The following is a 15,563-nucleotide window of genomic DNA, read 5'->3' as shown; positions in this document are numbered from 1 at the left end:
TCCATATCGATTGTTGTTACGATTAAAGATTTCCTAGAGGCCAATTCGAACCTGCCGCTGTTTTTACGTTCTGAGGCGTATTTTTTTTGTAATAGAACTGAGTTCTCTGATATCGTATTTTTTCTTATCTCTAGACCTGAATGGCAATGCCATGCTGCTTTGGTGGGGGTTGTGGTCTTTACTATAGCGCCTATCCAATCAACAAACCCTTCATTGCGATCGCCTACTAAAGCACTGTATTACCTGGAAACTGCTTTATCACCACAACCAACTGGAAGAGATTAAATGGTCAATACTAAAGAAAATATCGAGACCCAGCGTTAAGGAGAAAATCCACATCAAAATCGACCTGAAGGTAATTTGGAAATTCGAAAAAAATGAATTAAAGAAATGATAAATTTTTATAAAATTAAGGCCGAGAGGTTTTTTCTTCAAGCGGTCCAACAAATCCCAATCCAAATATCCATATTTTGGAGGGTATGTTAAGTGTGTCATTCTGCTTGTAATACCTCCAAATATACATTTTAGACCCCACAAAGTATACCTGTATATTCTTTATCAGCATAAAAGTCTATGTCGATTTAGAATGCCCGCCCGTCTGCCTGTCCGTCCGTCTGTGGAAATCGCTCTAGCTTCCGAACGAATTGAAGTAGATTGATAAAATTTTACTCAAATGTATATTATGTCTGGAGGACTTTTGGTATTGAAAATGGGCCATGTAGGTCCACGTAGGTACACGTTTTGGTATAGCCCCATATAACGGTACCTCCCGATATTCGTTATTTTGATGATTTTAGCGACATTATTCAAAAGAATTGTTTCAAATTTGGTATTTGAAGTTTGTAATGGATACTAGAGCCTATGACAGAAAATTGTCAGTGCAGGTCCAGGTCTTCGTATAGCCCCCATATAACGGTACCTCCCGATATTCGGTATTTTTGTGATTTTAGTGACATTTTTCACCGGAATTGTTTCAAATTTGGTATTTGAAGTTCGCAATGGATACTTCAGCGTAAGAAAGAAAATTGTCCGTGCAGGTCCACGTCCTCGTGGAAATAGTCCCCATACAAGGGTACCTCCCGATATTCGGCATTTTGATGATTTTAGCGACATTATTTAACGGAATTGTTTCAAATTTGGTATTTAAAGTTCGTAATAGATACTACAGCCTAAGTCAAAAAATTGTCTGTGCAGGTCCACGTCTTCGTATAGCCCCCATATTACTGTACCTCCCGATATTCGGTATTTTGATGATTTTAGTGACATTTTTTACCGGAATTGTTTCAAATTTGATCTTTGAAGTTCCAAAGAGATACTACAGCCTAAGACAGAAAATTGTCTATGCAGATCCACGTCGTCGTATAACCCCTATACAACGGTACCTCCCGATATTCGGTATTTTGACGATTTTAGCGACATTATTCACCGGAATTGTTTCAAATTTGGTATTTGAAGTTCCAAAGGGATACCACAGCCTATGACAGAAAATTGTCTGTGCAGGTTTACGTCTTCTAATAGCCCCCATACAGGGGTATGTCCCGATATTCGGTATTTTGATGATTTTAGCGACATTATTCAACGGAATTGATTCAAATTTGGTATTTGAAGTTCCAAAGGGATACCACAGCCTAAGACAGAAAATTGACTGTGCAGATCCACATTGTATAACTCCCATGGTACCTCCTTATATTCGGAATTTTGATGATTTTAGCTTCTTTATAAACAGATTTGAATAGCTAATGACAAAAGTTGCCTATGCAGGTCCACGTCCTCGTATAGACCCCAATATAACGGCTATTATCGGTATTTTAAAGATTTTATCAGAATTTTTAACGGATTTATTTATTTTTTTTTTTTTTTGAAAATTTCTAAATTCGTTCCAAATGCTGGATGGTATTCAAAGTTCGGCCCGGTCGAACTTGTTGATTTTAACTTTATTTTTCTTCAAGCGATCCAACAAATCCCAATCCAAATTTTGTAAATTTTTTAATTTAAGATTAAAATTGGAGAATTTTATAATGACCAAATAATCCGTGGGATAACATCAAACTGTGAAATACTACTTTGGCCTAGGTCAGGATTGCCCACAAACAGGTGACTAATTTTTATAGTTTTTTTTTTTTTTAATTTTCAACAATTGTTTTTGGGTTATTTATAGCCCCTCCCTGATTACCTCAGCCCTCAAGTGCAGCGACAAAATGTTCCCAGCACTCGTTTTTACCTTTAAGTTCCTCCAAACGGCACGTAATCAATGAGTCCCCTAAAATAGAACCAACAGCTATCATCTGAAACATACGATCGATAACAGGCTGTGAAATTATTCGTCAAAGACTTTGAACTCTAGCGGTGATTAGGATGGCTGGATACTTCAGAGTGAAGTCAACCAAATGGTTGATTGACTGGCCCGGTCCGGTCGATTGATTATCAAAACAAACAAACAAACAAACTTTGCAGCCAAAGTTAGGGCAACCGTAAATGAGTCAATTATGGCCACTCGAGTATCTTGAAATACGAAGCATAATCGAATAATTGAACGATATTATCTCGAAAATAATATTCTGAAATATGAATAAAAAAAAAATCGAAAAAAATAAGGGGGCAACCAGATAAGCTTTATTAGAGGTTATTATCAGAGAACTCTTTTGGGCCACGTCGAAATTTGAGGCGAAAGGGGAATATTTTCTATTTCCAGTTCGGAAAAGAGCCCGCTGACAAGTACATTACCGGTCAGTATATTTTTTGAACGCTACGTGATCGGTGCTAAATTTTGGAAAAATAATTCAAGGGAAGCAAAAAATCCGAATTTTTTAAAAAAAATGGAAATGTTCGTATTGGCCCTGGCCATTGTGATCTTCACAGTGCTGTTCTTTAAGGGCATAAAGATCTTCAATTATATTGATCATGTTGCTGGGATAATGGAAATGATACCCGGTCCCACACCCTATCCATTTGTGGGTAACCTCTTTCAATTTGGTTTGAAGCCGGATGGTGAGTAAATCTCTGAACTTCCCAAAGGATTAAAACAAAAAAAAAAAAAAAATAGAAAAAAAAATATTTATCCTCGAAAAACAAGCCAGAGTTCAGTAACTGAGACCACTTTTTTTTGCCGAAGACAAAATCAAAGCCCTCGAAACAAAAACTTATTTCAAAGGGTTAATTTATTTGATGCCGAAAAAAAACAAACAGGCCTTAAGACGTGGAATTTTTAAAAGAATTTTAGAGGAACTCTGAAAGGCCTTCAGACGTGAATTTTTAAAGAATTTTAAAGGACCTCTGAAAGGCCTTCAGACGTGGATTTTTTAAAGAATTTTAGAGGACCGCTGAAAGGCCTTCAAACGTGGATTTTTTAAAGAATTTTAGAGGACCTCTGAAAGGCCTTCAAACGTGGATTTTTTAAACAATTTTAGAGGAACTCTGAAAGGCCTTCAGACGTGAATTTTTAAAGAATTTTAAAGGACCTCTGAAAGGCCTTCAAACGTGGATTTTTAAAAAAATTTAGAAGACCCTAGAAAGGCCTTCAAACATGGATTTTTAAAAAAATTTAGAAGACCCTAGAAAGGCCTTCAAACGTGGATTTTTTTATAGAATTTTAGAGGACCTCTGAAAGGCCTTCAGACTTGAATTTTATAGATAATTTAGAAGACCTTCAAGCGCGGATTTTTTTAAAAATTTTAGGAGATCTTCAAACGTGGATTTTTAAAAATTTTTTAAAAGACCTTCAAACGCGAATTTTTATAATAATTTTAGAGGACCTCTAAAAGGCCTTCAGACGTGGATTTTTTAAAGAATTTTAGAGCACCTCTGAAAGGCCTTCAGACGTGGATTTTTTAAAGAATTTTAGAGGACCTCTGAAAGGCCTTCAAACGTAGTTTTTTTAAGAGTTTTAGAGGACCTCTGAAAGGCCTTCAGACGTGGATTTTTTAAAGAATTTAAGAGGACCTCTGAAAGGCCTTCAGACGTGGATTTTTTAAGGAATTTTAGGGGACCCCTGAAATGCCTTCAGACGTGGATTTTTTAAAGAATTTTAGAAGACCTCTGAAAGGCCTTCAGACGTGGATTTTTTAAAGAATTTTAGAGGACCTCGAAAATGCCTTCAGACGTGGATTTTTTAGAGAATTTTAGAGGACCTCGAAAAGGCCTTCAGACATGGATTTTTTAAAGAATTTTAGAGGACCTCTGAAAGGCCTTCAGACGTGGATTTTTTAAAGAATTTTAGAGGACCTCTGAAAGGCCTTCAGACGTGGATTTTTTAAAGAATTTTAGAGGACCTCTGAATGGCCTTCAAACGTGGATTTTTTAAAGAATTTTAGAGGACCTCTGAATGGCCTTCAAACGTGGATTTTTTAAAGAATTTTAGAGGACCTCTGAATGGCCTTCAAACGTGGATTTTTTAAAGAATTTTAAAAGATCTGTAAAAGGCCTTCAAATGTGGATTTTTTAAAGAATTTTAGAAGACCTGCAGACGTTAATTTTTTTGAAGAATTTAGAAGACCTTCAAATGTGAATTTTTTAAAGAATTTTAGAAGACCTTCAAACGCGGATTTTTTTAAGAATTTTTTGAGGTCATCAAACGTGGATTTTTTTAAGAATGTTTTAGGGCCCCTGACGTGGATTTTTTAAAGAATTTTTAGATGTCTTCGAATGTGGATTTTTAAAGAATTTTTGGAGGCCTTCAAACCTGGATTTTTTAAAGAATTTTTAGAAGCCTTCAAATATGGATTTTTTTAAAAATAAATTGGAGGCCTTCAAACCTGGATTTTTTAAAGAATTTTTAGAAGCCTTCAAATATGGATTTTTTTAAAAATAAATTGGAGGCCTTCAGACGTGGATTTTTCAAAGAATTTTAGGGCTATGGACTTTTGTAACTCCTCTACGATTCCGATGCCCTCTGACTCTGAACTTGATATCTCCAGATCTGCATACAGAATCATTTCAAGCACTTAATTGGAGTGGCGCCCAACACAAGGCTACCATATACAAAACATTTTCTAATGCCTTAAATAATTTAAATAACTTCCATGCCTACCTCCTTCACCCTCAAAAATATTTCCCAGTTCGCACACACACACACATACTCACTTTAGCACCTGAATATTCACATAAAATGCCAGCTTTATCGTCGAACATTTTTGCGATAACTTTCAACCGAAACAATTTGTTGACAATTAACAAACAAATTAGATTATGTCAAAGGCATGGGCGGGCATGGGAGGCATAGTTGCTGAACATTAACCGGTAATTAAAAATGTATGCTAATAAAATGGGAGTGTGTGTGTGTGGCTAAAACACACACAGACACATTTGTCATACAAAAGTTCTACTTTCCGCTTTTATTGAGCGCAACCATAACAAAGATAAAAGAATTTACCGCCCCAAAGACCAGGAGTAGGTCTCCCCGGGCGGCTGCTATCAAAATCGTTTATTTAATCTCTTCCACTTTCATTTGTCTCACATGCTTTCCCCCTCTCCCTCTCTTTTTCAGAATATCCCAAGAAAATTTTACAATATTGCCGGAAATATGATTTTCAAGGCTTCCGTTCATTGGTTTTCTTTCAATATCATGTCATGTTAAGTGACCCAGCAGAAATTCAGGTAAACACACACACCCTCATACATATATATGCATATGATCTTCACACACACATGAAAATTTATGTTTCCCCTGCCCCTCGTTTCACAACAAATAATCCTTTCGTTATATTCTCTCATATTTACAGAACATGCTCTCCAGTTCATCTTTGCTCTACAAAGAACATTTGTATTCATTCCTGCGTCCATGGCTGGGTGATGGTCTCCTAACGAGCTCCGGTGCCAGATGGCTTAAGCATCAAAAGCTGTATATGCCCGCCTTTGACAACAAAGCTGTGGAGGGCTATATGCAGGTGGTGAATAGGACGGGTAAAAAATTCACCCACAAATTGCGGCAACATGCCGACGATGGGGAGGTATTTGATATTCAGGAGATTGTGAGGAAATGCACGCTGGATATTGTGTGTGGTAAGTAAGGAGCTCAAATTTTTCAATGAAAACGTGTATTTTTAAAGAATTCTTGAGAATCTCTAAAAGATCCTAAGACGTGGAATTTTAAAACAAAATTGGAGGCCTACAAACGTGGATTTTTAACAATTTTTGAGGACCTTTAAAAGGTCCTACGACGTGGATTTTCTAAAGAATTTTTAAGGACCCCTATAAGGCCCTAAGATTTGAATCTGTTTAAGAATTTTTGTGAACCTCTGAAAGGTCCTAAAACGTGGATTTTCTAAATAATTTTTAAGGACCCCTAAAAGACCCTAAGATTTCGATCTTTTTAAGAATTTTTGTGAACCTCTGAAAGGCCATAAGACGTGGATTTTTTTCGGCGTTTTAGAGGACCTCTAAAAAGCGCTACGACGTGGCATTTTTAAAGAATTATTGGGGACCTCTAAAAGGCCCTATAATGTGAATTTTTTAAAATAATTATTGGAGGACCTATGAAAGCCCCTACGTCACGGATTTTTTAAGAACTATAAAAGCCCCATACGACACGGGATTTTTAAGAATTTTCGAGGACCATTGAAATTTTTGAGGACCTTTAATGAATTTTTAGGGAGTCCTAAAGCCCTCATGACTTGATTTTTTTAATAATTTCTCAGGGACCTGGAAATGCCCTAAGACGTGGATTTTTTAAACAATTTTCGAGGACCTCAGAAAGGTCCTAAGACGTGGATTTTTTTAACGATTTTCGAGAACCTCGGAAAGGTCCTAAAACGTGGATTTTTTAAGAATTTTTGAAGACCTTTAAGCATTTTTTAAAAAAATTTTGAGGACCTCGAGAAGACCCAAGCGGTGAATTTTTTAAGGAATTTTTGAGGACCTCGAGAAGACCCAAGCGGTGAATTTTTTAAGGAATTTTTGAGGACCTACAAAAAGCCCTAAAATTTCAATTTTTTAAATAACTTTTTAGGACCTCTAAAAGACCCTAAAGAATTTTTGAGGACCTGTTAAAACCCTATGACGATCATTTTTTAAAAGAATTTTTGAGGACCTCTGAAAGGCCCTAAGACGTGGATTTTTTAAACAATTTTTGAGGACCTCTGAAATGTCCTAAGACGTGGATTTTTTAACAAATTTTTGAGAACCTTTGGAAGGCCATAAGACGTGGATTTTTTAAAGAATTTTTGAGGACTTCTGAAAGGCTCTAAGACGTGGATGTTGTAAAGAATTTTTGAGGACCTTTGAAAGGCTCTAAGACGTGGATTTTTTGAAGAATTTTTGAGGACCTTTGGAAGGCTCTAAGACGTGGATTTTTTGAAGAATTTTTGATGAGTCCTATAGTCCTCATGACGTGATTTTTTAATTATATTTCAGGGACCTGGAAAGGTCCTAAGTCGTGGACTTTTTAAAGAATTTTTGATTATCTCTAAAAGGTCCTAAGACGTGGATTTTTTAAAGAATTTTTGATGACCTTCAAAAGATCCTAAGACGTGGATTTTTAAAGAATTTTTTGTGACCTTCAAAAGATCCTAAGGCGTGGATTTTTTGAAGAATTTTTGGTGACCTTCAAAAGATCCTAAGACGTGGATTTTTTAAAGAATTTTTGATGACCTTCAAAAAATCCTAAGACGTGGATTTTTTTAAAGAATTTTTGATGACCTTCAAAAGATCCTCAGACGTGGATTTTTTAAACATTTTTTGAGGACCTCTGAAAGGTCCTAAGACGTGGATTTTTTTAAAGAATTTTTGAGGACCTCTGAAAGGCTCTAAGACATGGATTTTTTAAAGAAATTTTGAGGACCTCAGATAGACCCTAAGATGAGGATTTTTTAAAGAATTTTTGAGAACCTCTCAAAGGCTCTAAGACTTGGATTTTTTAAAGAAATTTTGAGGACCTCAGATAGACCCTAAGATGAGGATTTTTTAAAGAATTTTTGAGAACCTCTGAAAGGCTCTAAGACTTGGATTTTTTAAAGAAATTTTGAGGACCTCAGATAGACCCTAAGATGAGGATTTTTTAAAGAAATTTTGGGGACCTCAGATAGACCCTCAGATGAGGATTTTTTATAGAATTTTTCGTAACCTTCAAAAGATCCTAAGACTTAGATTTTTTAAAGAATTTTTTAGGGCCTCTGACGTGGATATTCTAATAAATTTTTGAGGACCTCTGGCGTGAATATATCTATAGAATTTTTGAGGACCTTTAAAAGAGGACCCCTGATGTGGAGTATTAGAGAATATTTGAGGACCACTGGGGAGCCTCAAAGGATGGAGTTTTAAGTATTTTTGGGAGCCCTTTAAATGGGTCTGTAAAGGCTAAATATTCTGGATTTTTTAAAAAGAGTTTTAGAGTGTCATTTAAATCATTTCTCCAGATTTCTTTTGAAATGGATCTAAAGAGTGATGGGTCTAAACGTTGATTTTGTGAAAAGATTTTGGGGTGTCCTTATAGTTCCTTTAACGTCAACCCCGTGAAGAACTCTTGGCGTGTCCTTAAAGGTCCTTTAACGTCGATTTTTTTAAAGATATTTTTGGGGCTTCTTTGAGGGTCTTATATGTGAAATTTTTACAGAAGCGACTAAGCGATTTTAAAGGTCCCACAATTTGGATTTTTTTTATAATTTTTTGGGTGTTCTTAAAGGTTCTTCAACATGGATTTTTTAAGATTTTTTTGCGCCTCTTGGGAGTCTGCATTGCGAGTTTTTGACGTCATTTTTAAAGGGACTTTAAAGACGCTACAACGTCGATTTTGTAAAAAAAATTTAGGATGTCCTTGAAGGTCCTTTGACATGGACTTCGTACAAAATTTGTTCCGCTTTTTTGAGAACCTAAAGAGTGGAATTTTTAAAATCATTCAACGTGGATTTAGAGAAGAACTTTTGGGATGTCATTTAAGGTCCTTCGACGTAGATTTTATAGAGAATTTTTGGGGCTTTTTAAGGTTCTTGTATGAGGACTTTTACAATGTTTTTTTAGGTGACTTTTAAGGAGCCCAAAAATTAGAAATCTTTGCTAAATTCTTAGGATGTCCTTGAAGGTCCTTTAACGTGTTTTTTTAAGAATTTTTTGGCGCTTCTTGAGGGCCTAAACTGTGAATATTACATAATGTTTAAGGGGACTTTAACGGTCCTTAAGTTTTGTGAAAAAAAAAATTTAGGATGCCCTTGAAGGTCCTTTAACGTGGATTTTTAGTTTTTTTAAGGGTCTACTGTGAGGATTTTTACCGATTTTTTTAGGGTACTTTGAAAGTCTTTCAACGTCGATTTGTAGCGAATTTTTGGAGCTTTTACAGGGCCTTCAATGTGGCCTTTTCAGAGAATTTTTAGGATGTCCTTGAAGGTCGTTCGACATAGACTTCCCACAAAATCTGTTGCTGTTTCTGAGAACCTACAGTGTGGATTTGTACAGAATTTTTTAGGGTACCTTGAAGGTTCTTCAGCTTTTAAAGAATTTTTAATGTATCCTTACAGGACATTAAAAGTGAACTTTTTAAAAAAATGTGAGTGCTTCTTAAAGGGATTTTTAAAGAGTTTTTCGGATGTCCTTGGGAATTGTTGAATGCGAATTTCATAAAGATTTTTCAGCTTTTCCTGAGAGCTTATAATGTGGATTTTTTACATATTTTGAAGAATACCTTGGAGGCCCCAAATCGGGAAATTATTGGAGTGTTTTTAGGGTATCCTCTAAAGTCCTTAGACGAATACTTTATACATTTTTTGGGTCTCTGGATTCTTAAAGGTTCCGTTTAGTTTTCAAGGATTTTTGATGGGTCCTTTATGAAGATTTTTTTCTTTAATTCTCAAAGGTTCCTCAAGTGAATTTCTCAAATAGATTTTTTACAGCCCTAAATCGGAGAATTATTGAAGAGATTTAGGGTGTCCTTAAAGGTCCACAGGCGAACACTTTATAATTTTTTTCTTTTTTTGGGTCTCTAGATTCTTAAAGATATGTCCTCTTTTAAAGAAAAGGTCCCTCAAATTAATTTTTCAATTAGATTTTTTACTGAATTTGTAGAATACCTGAATGGGAGAATTACTGACGAGTATTAGGGTGTCCTATAAGGTCCTTAGGCGAACACTTTTTAATTTTATTTGGAATCTCTGGATTCTTAAAGAAATATTGGAGGTTCCGTTTAGTTTTAAAGGATTTGGAACGTGTCCTTTTTAAAGATTTTTTTGGGTTCTCAAAGGACCTTCAAGTAAAGTTTTCAAATATATTTTTTACAGAATTTGTAGAATACCTTAAAGGGCCTTAATCGGGAATTTATTAGGGTGTCCTTAAACGTCCTTAGACGAAAACTTTATATTATTTTTGGTGTATCTGGGTTTTAAGAGAAGTATTGCAGGTTCCGTTTAGTTTTAAAGGATTTGGAAGGTGTCTTTTTAAAGATTTTTTTTGGGGTTCTCAAAGGACCTTCAAGTGAATTTTTCAAAAAGATTTTTTACAGAATTTGTAGAATACCTTAACTGCCCTAAATCGGGGAATTATTGAAGAGTTTTAAGGATGTCCTTAAAGGTCCTTAGACGAACATTTTATAACTTTTTTAGGTTTCTGGATTCATAAAGTGATATTGGAGGTTCCGTTTAGTTTTCTAGGATTTTTAATGAGGTCCTTCAAGTGAATATTTAAAATAGTTTTTTTTACAGATTTTTCAGAATACCTTAAATGCCCTGAATCGGAGAATTATTGAAGAGTTTTAGGGTGTCCTTAAAGGTCCTTAGGCGAACATTTTATATTTTTTTGGGTCTCTAGATTTTTAAAGAAATATTGCAAATTCCGTTTAGATTTCAAGGGTTTTTAATGTGTCATTTTTTAAGATTTTTTTCTTGGTTCTCAAAGGACCTTCAAGTAAAGTTTTCAAATATATTTTTTACAGAATTTGTAGAATACCTTCAAGGGCCTTAATCGGGGAATTATTAAAAAGATTTAGGGTGTCCTTAAAGGTCCGAAGGCGAACACTTTATATTTTTTTTTTTGGGTCTCTAGATTCTTAAAGATATATTGGAGTTCCCGTTCAGTTTTCAAGGATTTTTAATGTGTCCTCTTTTAAAGAAAATTCTTTTGGGTTCTGAAAGGTCCCTCAAATTAATTTTTCAATTAGATTTTTTACAGATTTTGTAGAACACCTAAGGTCTTTAGGCCAACATTTTATAATTTTTTGAGTCTCTGGATTCTTACAGAAATATTGGAGGTTCCGTTTAGTTTTGAAGGATTTCTAGTTTGTCCTTTTAAATATTTTTTTTTTGTTCTCAAAGGTCCTTCAAGTGAAATTTTCAAATTTATTTTTTACAGAATTTGTGGAATACCTTAAAGGCCCTAAATCGGGGATTTATTAGGGTGTCCTTAAAGGTCCTTAGGCGAACACTTTATAAATTGTTTTGGGGTATCTGGATTTTTAGTGAAGTATTGCAGGTTCCGTTTAGTTGTAAAGGATTTTAAATGTGTCCTTTTTAATTTTTTTTTCAAAGGTCCTTCAAGTGCATTTTTCAAATTGAGTTTAGTGGGCCCTTCAAGGTCCTTCAACGTAAGTTTTTTATAATTTTTCAATGGCTCCTTAAGCGCCTAACAATTGATTGATTTTTCGAGAATTTTTCCATTACCCTTATATCCTTTTTTTTATAAAAATGATATCCTTTTCTTACAGAAAATGCCACTGGTGTGCCCAGCAACTCCTTGGATGACCAGCCATCAAACATGCATGCCGCCATTGCTGAGTAAGTTAAATATCCTTTGAAATAAGGATTTCTTTCGTTGTGTTTATTTTTCGTTATCCTTCAAATATTTCCTTTCATTTTTTTTCTTTCTTATCGGAAAATTCATTGATGCTGGTTGTTAATTTCTGTCTTTTGTCTGAACTACAGCCTGTGTGATGTCATACAGGAGCGTACCTTTAGCATTGTCAAGCGGTTCGACACCCTGTTCTATATGACACCCTACTATGGCAAGCAGCGTAGGGCCTTGAGGGCGCTGAAAACGGAAATGAATCGGGTGAGTAATGGGGGAAGGGGGGTCAAAATTTTGGTAGGGACAAATTTTTAGAAATTAAAAAAAATATAAATTTTTGGATTTTTTTTTTTTTTTTTTTGGAGAATGAAGTGTCCCTTTTTAAGTCCTTCAAGTCCTGTCCTGACCTACTATTTTTTCATTATCCTTTTTTCTCATCCTTCCCTTTGTTTGTTTTGTTTTCCTCTGCAGATTGTCGAACAACGGCGGGCCCAACTAAAGGCTGAGGGCAATGTCAAGCCTGCCGATAAGGACGAATTAAAACCATTTTTAAATGTCCTTCTGAATGCCAAATTGGATGGCAGAGAATTAAAATTCCGTGAAATATTTGAAGAGCTGTCCACATTCATATTTGCCGTAAGTAGTTTCGCATTTCATCTCTGGCATCCTGGCATTTCGTTTTACTTTTCTCATACGAACAGGGTCATGATCCTACCGCAGCTGCAATGTCATTCACCCTGTACACCCTCTCCCGCCATCCGGCCATACAGCAGAAAGTCTACGAGGAACAACAGAAAATTTTCGCCGGACAAAAGGGACAGGAATTCAAAGAGGCTGTGGCCAAAATTGAAGATCTGAATAAGATGTCGTATTTGGAAATGGTGTTGAGAGAGACATTGCGTTTGTATCCTTCGGTGCCATTGATTGCCAGAACCAATCGCAAGGCAATCGATATAAGTAAGTTGGGGCGGGATTTTTTCTTTGATGTGGTCCTGGAATAAGTTTTTGTTTTTTTTTTTTTGTTTAGATGGCACCAAGATTGCCCGCCGTACCACGGTGATCATGTGCCTCATTGCCATGGGCTATAATGAGAAATATTTTGATAACCCTTGTGAATTCCGCCCAGTACGTTTTGCCAATGCCAGCGATAGGGAAAATAAAGGTATTGAGGCCTTCAAGAGTGTACCCTTCAGTGCTGGACCCAGGAAGTGTATAGGTAAGCAGGAATACCCATTTGCAGGACTCTTTCACTGCAGGACTTTTGTAGTTAACCCAAATCCAAACGGAGGAGGTTAGGAGGAAGACCAAGAATTTACCACAAATTCTTGGTCTGCCTCCTAAATTTTTATTTTAACGTTCTTCCAATGCCTAGCACCAGGATGAAATAGTATCCAGGCAAGGATATAAATTTGTTCAGGACAGTTTTTAGTTAACCCAAATCCAAACGGAGGAGGTTAGGAGGAAGACCCAGAATTTACCACAATTTCTTGGTCTGCCTCCTAAATTTTTATTTTAATTTTCTTCCAATGCCTAGCAACAGGACGAAATAGTATCCAGGCATTCTTCACACTTCCCAGGACCTGTTCCAGGTTTTGGGAATTTTTTTGGGTACCTTATTTTTTTTCAATGTTCCTCCAATACTTAATCCTTATTTTTATCTCATTTCCCCTACTCACTCTCTCTCCCTCTTTTTCTCCCTCCCTCTTCCAGCCGAAAGATTTGCCACTTTGGAACTGAAATCCTTACTCTCTCAGGTGATCAGAAACTATGAAATCCTACCAGCCAAGGATGGCTTAACGGCTGGCATCAATGACCATTCCCGCAAGGGTTGTGTACCGGAGAGTGATTACGATCCCATATTGAATATTAGAGTTACTCTGAAATCTGAAAATGGCATTTTGGTGAGATTGAAAAAAAGGAATTAGAATCCAAAAAAAAAAAAAATGAAAAAAAAAATAAATTTAATTAAATTATATAAATTAAAATTAAAAAAAATTAATGAACAAATAAATTTAATTACAAAAATTAAACCAAAGGACTTTTTAATGAAAAAAATTAAAAATTTTGGATTTTTTCAAGGACTTCAAGGACATTCTTATAAGTGGATTGAAAAAAAACTCTTCAAGGACTTTCATGAGCCTTGACTTAAAAAATCACATTTCAAGAACTTTCATATATGTGGATGTTTTAAAAGAAAAATTTTCAAGGACATGGATTCCTAAAAAAAAATATTTTACAAGGACTTTCATAAAAATGTTTTTTTTTTTAAATAATTTTTTAGGGATTTTCAATAAAGGACCTTTATAAAAATGGGTTTTAAAACATATTTTTTCAAGGACGTTCATATATGTGGATTCTTACAAAAATTCTCTAAGGACATTCAGTTAAAGGCCCTTTTCCAACGTGGATTAAAAAAATTGTTTTTAAGAACTTTTTATGAATGTGAAAAAAAAATCCAGGGCTTTCATAAACGTAGATCAAAAATATATTTTTTAAGGACTTACATAAACATGGCTTTTTAAAAAATATTTTTCAAGGACTTTTAGTAAAAGGAATTTCATAAATGTGGATTGTTAAAAAAGTTTTTCATATATGTCGATTTTTTAAAAAAAAAAAGGACATGGCTTCCGAAAAAATATTTTCCAAGGATTTCCATAAAAAATATTTTCCAAGGATTTTCATGAAAATGGTAAAATTTCATTTTTTCAAGGACTTTCGGTTAAAGGCGTACATAAACGTGGATCTAAAAAAATGCAAGAACTTTCATAAACGTGGAATTAAAAAAAATCAAGAGCTTTCATAAACGTGGATTTAAAAAAATTCAAGAAATTTCATAAACGTGGATTTAAAAAAAAATTCAAGAAATTTCATTAACGTGGATTTAAAAAAAAATTTCAAAAACTTTCATGAACGTGGATTTAAAAAAAAATTCAAGAACGTGGAATTTTCAAAAAATACAAGAACGTGGAATTAAAAAAATCATAAACGTGGAATTAAAAAAAAAATTCAAGAACGTGGATTTAAAAAACGACTTTAATAAACGTGGAAAAAATATTTTTTCCGAGAGTTTTATGATAGTGATATAAAAAATTAAAAAAAAAAAACTCAGGGGCTTTCATAAATGTGGATTTAAAAAAAAATCAAGAACTTTCATAAACGTGGATTTAAAAAAATCAAAAACGTGAATTTAAAAAAAATCAAGAACTTTTATTAACGTGGATTTAAAAAAAAAAAATCAAGAACGTGGATTTAAAAAAATAGGACTTTAATAGACGTGAAAAAAATATTTTTTCCAAGAGCTTAATGAGAGTGATATAAAAAAATAAGTTCCAAAATATTTTTAAAAAATATTTTCAATAAAAATTGGCTTTTAAAAAATATTTTTTCAAGGAATTTGGGTTAAAAAAATTCAAGAGCTTTCATAAACGTGGATTTAACAAAATAATTCAAGAACTTTCATAAACGTGAATTAAAAAAAAATCAAAAACGTGAATTAAAAAAAAAATCAAGAACGTGGATTTAAAAAATAGGACTTTAATAAATGTGGAAAAAATATTTTTTCCAAGAGTTCAACAAAAGTGATATAAAAAAAATCCAAAATATTTAAAAAAAAATATTTTCCATAAAAATGGGCTTTTAAAAAATATTTTTTCAAGGACCTTCGGTTAAAGGGTCTTTGTAAACGTGCATTTTTATAAAAAATATTTTCCAAGGACTTTCATAAAAAATATTTTCCAAGGATTTTCTTGAAAATGGTAAAATTTCATTTTTTAAGGACTTTCATAAACGTTGATTTAAAAAAAAAATCAAGAACTTCAATAAACGTGGATTTAAAAAAAAATCAAAAATTTCAATTAACGTAGATT

The 15,563-nt window shown here is 34.2% G+C and overlaps 1 protein-coding gene across 1 annotated transcript; it reads left to right on the top strand.

Annotated features, from left to right (window-relative positions):
- Positions 1-2,753: 2,753 nt before the first annotated feature.
- On the top strand, positions 2,754-13,635 carry LOC131802890 (probable cytochrome P450 4ad1). The gene is made up of 9 exons (XM_059123637.1): positions 2,754-2,988; positions 5,483-5,592; positions 5,718-5,997; positions 11,618-11,687; positions 11,835-11,961; positions 12,169-12,333; positions 12,399-12,654; positions 12,725-12,913; positions 13,408-13,635. Exons 1-9 carry the CDS (start codon positions 2,817-2,819, stop codon positions 13,620-13,622), a joined length of 1,584 nt encoding a protein of 527 aa, XP_058979620.1. The 5' UTR covers positions 2,754-2,816; the 3' UTR covers positions 13,623-13,635.
- Positions 13,636-15,563: the final 1,928 nt, after the last annotated feature.

This window comes from Musca domestica, unplaced genomic scaffold (genome assembly GCF_030504385.1).
Source record: "Musca domestica strain aabys unplaced genomic scaffold, Musca_domestica.polishedcontigs.V.1.1 25, whole genome shotgun sequence".
Lineage (NCBI taxonomy): Eukaryota > Metazoa > Arthropoda > Insecta > Diptera > Muscidae > Musca > Musca domestica.
Note: the sequence above shows the minus strand (reverse complement) of the source record. Positions and strands in the feature narration are given on the sequence as shown.